The following is an 8,229-nucleotide window of genomic DNA, read 5'->3' as shown; positions in this document are numbered from 1 at the left end:
ATTCATATCTATTTTATAGCTAATACCAATATAAATATGTTTGAAAAACACACGTACAAATACTTAAATTACAAATATCATTGGTGAAATTTGATAACCAAACAAGATACTCACATATTATTTCTGGTATTTAAATGGTAGCCCGGAAAAACATAGATTTTGAGAGAATTTCTTTAGAATAAAAGCAAAAATAATGAGTATATTTTTTGGTACATTTTAATTGAAAAATTTTCTCTGAGCTTTAAAGAAGCCGCTATTATCATTGGATTCTAAAATTTGGGCAACATAATGCTCTATAGTCATTCATATGTATACAATTTAATGATATTAACAAATTGTCATGTCACACGTTCAGAAAGCCAATTATTTACAACTTCGATCTTTTTACGTCAAATGTATATCACCATTGTTTTTCTCATATTAAAAGAGATTAATATTATTAACTTTTAAATATATAAAATTGTGTTTACATATTAAAGATTTATGTATTGTTATTTATATAAAAAAGAATAAATATTTTTCTTTGAATCTCAGTTCCGACTATCTCTTATCAAATTTATATTGCCCCACTGTAAGAATTGATAAGAATTTTTTCATATCATCAAAACATGTTAAATTAATACCTACCTATAAAATATGTTATTTTCGAATTTTCTTATACAAATATAGAAGTTCAAAAATAACATAAATCTAAAATTTATCAGTTTCACATTTAAATTTGCTTCTCTCAACAATAATTAGAACAAATAAAAGTTCGATTTAATCAATTTAGAGGGGGTCAACAATTTCAATAGTATTGCAACATTTATTTAAAAATTTTACTATTTTAAAATATAAAAAGTTCCATGGATGCAAAACAGTAAACGGTTTCCAAGTGATTACATTCATGATAGTTCAATATCTTGACGAGAAATTAATAGATAGTCTAACATTATCTAAGATTACCTTGTCACCTAAGTTAAGGTAAATAAATATTTAAATTGAAATTAAGAATATATTTTAAACAGCTCTGAAGTGTCTTCTTAATCACATTAAATACTCTCCAGTTTGCATAATCGAGTACATTTTCTATAACGATAAATATACGTACATATTGTTAGTAAATAATAAAACTTAAAAACTCAAATAAATGCACCTACTTGAAAGCTTAATACGAAAAAATTTTATTTCATAATATTGGCAATACTTTTCAAGTAATATACAAATAAACACATTGCAACAGAGTTGTTTGTTAAATAATCAGTAGTAAATTTCCATAATTAAAGTATCAAACTTACGAGATTGTTTAAACTTATATTATACAATGTAGCATGATTTCGGCAGTATAAGCCAAAAACTGAAATTTTTAGGATTTTTAAAGTCTACAATTTGATGTATAGAAAAGCGATAATTCATTAGGTGAGATCTACTTGTTTATTAATTTTTAACTTGTTATTTCGAGCTCTTGTAAATTGACGTAAAAGCAAACGGACAAGTATGATTATATAAAATTCGGAAAGCCAAGGAGAAATAAATTTTATTTGGCGAAAAACTAAAAATAAATGTTTACGGAAAAATACGAAAAGTTTACGACTAATAACGAAATATTAATAAACAGCTACACAATATGTAGTAAAATTACTACCCTACCAACAAAGACAAATCACTGAAAATTATTTTTAATTTAAAAATATAAAAAAAAAACTTATCAAAGCAGAAATTAAAATCAAAATGTACGCAAAATTTTCTATATAAATGTTCAAGTTTCACATGTTTTTTTCTCAGTTCAATTATTATTGTGAATACGTTGTTAGCAGGTCCATAACAAATTATTTTTAATTGGAATCTATTAAAATTATTTTGATTTCTTCTTTTATATGAATTAATTGTGAGTTTTTGAAAAATATATTTTGTTTTTCTATTCTTCTATTATTCAAATTTATTTACATATTTGCATATTATGTAATTTGTGATTAAAATTTATTGCATGTGCATTAAAAAAGAATACACAAAATAAATAAAAAATAAACTTATATACATTTGATAATTGAATTACAAATTGTTATACATTGTTGTTATTTTAACTGACCAGAAAAAACAAAGTGATATTTAAAGTGAAAAAAGTTTTTGTTACTCTTAAAATAGTATTGATAATTTTAATATTGAAAACTGTTATACAAAAAAAAAATTTATATTTTCTTTTAAATTTCTATAATGATTTTATTCATGTATAAATATGTTGTTCGGTTGATATTGATCTTCATTTCTCATTCTGGCGTTCATTTAAAGATGAGAGAGAAATGCAGTTGATTTTATCTTGTAGGACAATAATTCTTGTTGTGTACTGCATATGAATAAACTTAAAAATTTCCATTATAATATTCCAGTTCTAAAAATAAAAATAATTTTGATTATTTTTCTTAAAATACAAGAAAATGACACCAAGTTATAAATCTTCCATTATACACAGTTTATTTTTTTTTCAAATTTTTTTATCGGCTAAGATCAACTGAACTATAAAAATTAAACACACATAACTTTTTTCACTAACAAAAAAAAAATTAAAAATTTCAAATAATCTTATAAATTATTTAACAATACTTAAAAAAAAAATATTCAAATTTTTTATAGAAATTTGAACATTTTAATTAAAAGTTAGACACACAAGAATGACTTGATAAAAATATCATAGAAAACAAGCACATGTACGTATAACATGTGTGTTATTCTTAAATACCACTCTTTTTCAGTTTATACTGGTTAATTTAACATATTATTAGCTTTAACCGGTTTCTGGACTCATATTAAACCGATTTTTTTTCAAAATTTAAATTTAATATAAAAAACAAACCAAGTAAGCTAACACAATACCCTTTTTTTCGATTCAGAGGTGACAAAGCTTTTAAATTTAAAATGTCAGCAAATAATGTCTCTACTTTTGATGTATTCACGGAAAAGAATAAAAATGAATTTTATGTTGTTGACTTAAGATCAGATACAATAAGTAGACCAACATTAAAAATGCGGCAAGCAATGGCTCAAGCTATCGTTGGCGATGATGTATATGGTGAAGATCCTACTGTTAATGAACTTGAAAAAATCTCAGCTGAAATATTTCAAAAAGAAGCTGCATTATTTGTTCCAAGTGGTACAATGGCCAATTTATTATCAGGTATACTCGTTTGTTTTTTTGCTCAAGAATAATTTTAAATATTCGATTCATTGAATAAAAAGTTTATGTTCCATAATATTAAATTTTATTTATGTTGCTATTAAATTTATTATTATAAAATTGATTTCAAATATTCTCTATTTCTTAAATACTTGAATTTGCAATCTTTAAAAGCAAGTCGAAGAAAATTTTGCAAAAAAAAAATTAAAAGTTTTTTTTCGGCTTTCTATACACCTATACACAATAATTTTTTATATAGTGTACTTAAATGACTATAAATTACTAACATTTACGTATACATATATATATATATAGAAAAAATATCAAAACTAAATTAAATTAAGATAATAGAAACAAAGTTCTTTAAAGAAAATATTTTTAAACATATAAAAAGTTTTTCTTATATTATTTTAATTAAATTTTGCATATAAATTAAAACCGGATTGTCAGCCGTAAAGTTTCATGCACAAGATACTTTTGTATACTTTATAAAATAAAATAAAAAAAAATTTTATGTATATATATATATATATGTAGAATTAAAATTTTAAATAATTTTGTACTTATAAGTAATAATATACACATAAATACATATATACAAACAAACATATAAACATGTGCATTCGGTATATGAGATACGTGTGCAAAACAATATTGTTTTCATTTTCTTTAAGCAAAACCATCAAACTAAAAATACTTAATATAGAAATAAAAAAATATAAAAAAAAAATTTATTTTAGTGATGGTACATTGCAGTCGACGTGGTACAGAAGCTATTGTCGGTGATTTATCTCATGCATTTCTTTATGAACAGGGTAAGTTAAGCAAAATAAAAAAAAGAAACCATAGAAATGTTTTCAAATAGAATTTTCAAATTAACAGAACATGTCGAATAAAAATTTAATATTCGAATTCCATACAGTTGTTTACTAGCCGTATAAATTTTGCAAAATCGGAATACATTCAACCCAATCATAATTCACGAATGTTTTCTCTCCTGTCCGTACTAGAATTGAAATTCTTGTAATTATTACACAGCTCGGGAGCCATTTATTTTTTCAAAAAAAAAATAGTGAAATTTTCATAAGTCCAGTTCCATACCATGCAACAAATTAATCATAGTTCAATAATTACAGGAATTCTGCTCAGGCACCACTATTATTTCTGAAAAAAAAAATGATGAAATTCTGCTCGGGCGCCACTATTATTTTTGAAAAAAAAAAAACAAAAGTGGTGCCTGAGTAGAATATGCCACTCCATATATGTATTTCTCTATATTTAGTGTCTGAAGTCTAATATATCGCCCGAAATTTGATAGAATCATCACATTCATTAATAAAAAGCGAGTGCAAATTGACATTCTCTTAATACCGTCCCGTTAAAATTTCTGTATTTAAAATAAAGTGTGATCACAATACCTGCCAAATTGTATACCTACAGTAAATGCGGTCTATTCATGTGTGTTAATACAAAAATTTTCTTGTATCAAAAATTATTTCAAATATTGAACTATGCCAAAGTTAAGTTGATCATTGATATTTAAATGTTAACTCTAAAATAATTTTTTTCTTTTTAGAATTTCATTGAAAACAACATAGCATACATTATTTTAGAGTTGACAACAATTTCTTAAATCAATAATATTTGTGCTTGACTTAATAAATTTTCAATATTTGATTAATTTTCAACCCTTAAGAATTAATTTTAACTTGATCAGCTTTTATAACAAATTAAATGGTTTTCTAATGTACATATGTTATTATTAATTACACATGTACATATACATAATTATTTCTAATGTTATTATATTCAAGGTGGTGCTTCGCATATTGCCGGTGTCCATATAAGAACAATAAAAAATGAAAAAAATGGAACATTTTCACTTGAAGAATTTAAACAGAAAATTCGTAGTTATGATCAACATGAACCGATAACAGCATTAGTAATTGTTGAAAATACACATAATATGTGTGGCGGTAAAGTTATACCATTAGAATGGATTGAAGAACTATCAAAAATTTGTAAAGAAAATCAAATTATAATGCATATGGATGGTGCTAGAATATTTAATGCAATTGAAGCACTTAAAGTTACACCAGATAAAATTGCTAAACATTTTTCATCATTATGTTTTTGTTTAAGTAAAGGACTTTCAGCACCAGTCGGTTCAATATTAGTTGGATCCGAAAGTTTTATAAAAGAGTAAAAAAAAAAATTTTGCTTATTGTTTTCACATTTTAAATTTTTAATTTTATTTTAAGAGCTCGCCGTTTACGTAAAGCTTTAGGCGGTGGAATGAGACAAGTTGGAATTTTAGCTGCTGCCGGTTTAGTTGCTTTAAAAGAAATTGTACCACAATTAAGTGAACATCATAGACGGACCTATAAACTTGCCAAAGGTATTACTAATTTTTGTTTTTTTTTCTATTTCAAAATTTAATTCTATCAATTTGATTTCCTCTATAATAACTTTCATGATGACTAAATTTAAACAGTTAATCCTATACATATAAAATAATGTTAGTAACGTTAAAAATAAATTGAGTAGAAAATTTCTTATATATCTGCTAAGTTAGCACTTAATAAAAAAAAAAAATCGAAAGATAAAAATAATATTATATAAGTCATGATTAATAAATTTGTTCCCGTTTTCCACCCTTTTAAATACTTATATATATATAGAATAATCATAAAGTTCCTAAATAAAATAAAAAAAAAAAGTTATACTTGAACAAAACATATCCTTAAATATAAAACTATTAACACACATTTATACTTGTATATGTACACAATATACATTTTATATACTTAATTCCATGCAAACATATAAAATAAAATTTGATTTTCCGATTAAGTCCCAATACAACTTTCCTATTTTAAGATACTTTTGCAAGATAAAAACTTTTCTTTATAATATATTGGAGTCTCAATATTAATATACATACATATATATGTCCTATAATAATATATATGTGTGTAGAAATATAAATGTTTGATTGTATGTATATAGTACAGGAAATTCACGATAAAGAAAACAAGTAAAATTTGTTTAATTTTTACTGTCAATAACAATGAAATTTTAGAATTTTAAATGACAATCAACACATACAAAATGAAAAAATAAAAAAAACAATAATAATAATAAAAAATTACAATCAGAGTGAAAATTAAATTTCAATTAAGATACAAAAATGTAGGTAAATCTCAAAATGTCTCTAAAGACGTAAAAATGTTCCAATGACACCTTATTAAAAATTTATAAAATACGTTAACATTCCTGTATTTTATATTCGAACCTTTTGAAATAACAAAGATACTAAAAAAAAACAACAAGTCTATTATATGTTCTTTATTTGAATTAATATATTATGTATATAGGTATATGTAAATCTATAGATAAATTTCTAATACAAGGATATAAGTGTTAAAATATAGTTTCCTTTTTCCAACAAAGTTTCCTTTTTTGGTTTCCTTCGTATATACACCAAAAACTTAATATGCTATACAAACAAGAAAAAAAAAAATAACATTTCCTTTTTTATTTTTTGTTTTTGATTTTACAGCAATCGATAACTTAAAAAGTTCCAATATACAAGTTGATTTAGCCACTGTACAGACAAATATTCTTCTTATCCATATCACAAATAAACGTATTTTGGCTAGCGATTTAGCAAAACGATTAGTAGAGGTATCAAATAAAGAAAAAACAGCAGGAGTTTGTGATGATAACGGTCGTGGAATTATTGTTAAAGTTAGCTCAAGAGATTGGGAATTTGCTAGAGCAGTTATATATCATGATATCTCTGATACAGATATTGATTTGTCTATAAAGAAATTCAACTATGTTATTCAAGAATTTGATGAATTGTTTCCTAGATGAAAACCTTTTTTTTTTATATTTTTTTGTTTTTGTTTTTATATATAAATATATGTAATATTGGAATATAATTGTATACGCATTATGTATTTAATAAAAAAAAAATACATTAATATTGAAGAAATCTGTTATACATATGTGCATAAATCTACAAACATATATAACATAGATATGAATATCTGAGAAATGTGTATATAAATTCACCTAATTGTGAAATATTTTGTAAATATTTAAATGGCGAATTCTTTGAATAAATTTCAACAATTTTGCGACACATATACGAGACTAGTGCGCGAGTGTGGAGAAAGTAAATTTAGTTAAAATTTGGTTTTTCGAAAAGGTAAGTTATGTTTTAGTCAACAATTCATTTTAACAATTTTGTGATATTCGTATGGATAGGATGCTTACAATCCTACATTTGTGTCATACCGGTAAATAAAAAATAAATATGTCGGGGTCGATATAGGTTTCTTTAATTAGAATTAAATTAACAATTTAACAAGTTTTCTTTCAAATTCAATTTAAATTTTATGCAAAACTTAATGTGATTTCTTACTAATCGGAAAGTGTGCTATTTACATATATAAATATTTGTAACTTTATAAAGTAATATCAAAAAACTTTTCGCTAATTAATGAAATTGACTGTTATGAAATCATAAAATAATCCTTTTAAGTGTATGGAAGTACATAATATATCCATCTTAGTTTCGAAATGCCAATAGTAACTTTTAATTTGAGAGTTAAATTTGAGTAGTGGTTTAATTACGTTCGAAATAATACGAAATTTTGTTTGTTTTAAAAAATTTCTTGAAAAACTTATTTTTCTTTCAAATTTTCATTGCCATTAATATAAATTATCGTATTAACGACATTTTGATATATCAATTTAGATATTATTGATATATCGATATTTTATTTCGATATATACATAAATAGAAACTATATATCGATATTAAACTTTTATTTGCCCATCCCTATTTTGAATACAAATTAACTAATTAGTTGTAATAAAAATTTTAATCAATTATCAAAAATAATTCGCGTGTTTATTGTATTTTTAGCAATTTTTATAAAAAAAAAATTGAAAAAAAAAATTGATTATTTATTATAGCTTTTATATTTCACTGAAAAAAGACAGTATTAGCATAGATTTAAAAAAATCATAAAAAAAATGTTATATATAGCGCACGCCTCCTATAT

General features: G+C 23.5%; 1 protein-coding gene across 1 annotated transcript; it reads left to right on the top strand.

Moving 5' to 3' along the window:
- The first annotated feature begins 1,758 nt into the window (after window positions 1-1,758).
- On the top strand, window positions 1,759-7,073 carry LOC129611806 (uncharacterized). The gene is made up of 6 exons (XM_055525159.1): window positions 1,759-1,867; window positions 2,868-3,151; window positions 3,892-3,966; window positions 4,966-5,353; window positions 5,413-5,549; window positions 6,714-7,073. The coding sequence occupies exons 2-6, from the start codon at window positions 2,893-2,895 to the stop codon at window positions 7,028-7,030; spliced, it is 1,176 nt and encodes a 391-aa protein (XP_055381134.1). The 5' UTR covers window positions 1,759-1,867; window positions 2,868-2,892; the 3' UTR covers window positions 7,031-7,073.
- Window positions 7,074-8,229: the final 1,156 nt, after the last annotated feature.

This window comes from Condylostylus longicornis, unplaced genomic scaffold, assembly GCF_029603195.1.
Source record: "Condylostylus longicornis isolate FDR11 unplaced genomic scaffold, ASM2960319v2 ptg000055l, whole genome shotgun sequence".
NCBI classification, from domain to species: domain Eukaryota; kingdom Metazoa; phylum Arthropoda; class Insecta; order Diptera; family Dolichopodidae; genus Condylostylus; species Condylostylus longicornis.
The sequence above is the reverse complement of the archived record's forward strand: the minus strand, read 5'-3'. Positions and strand labels throughout refer to the sequence as shown.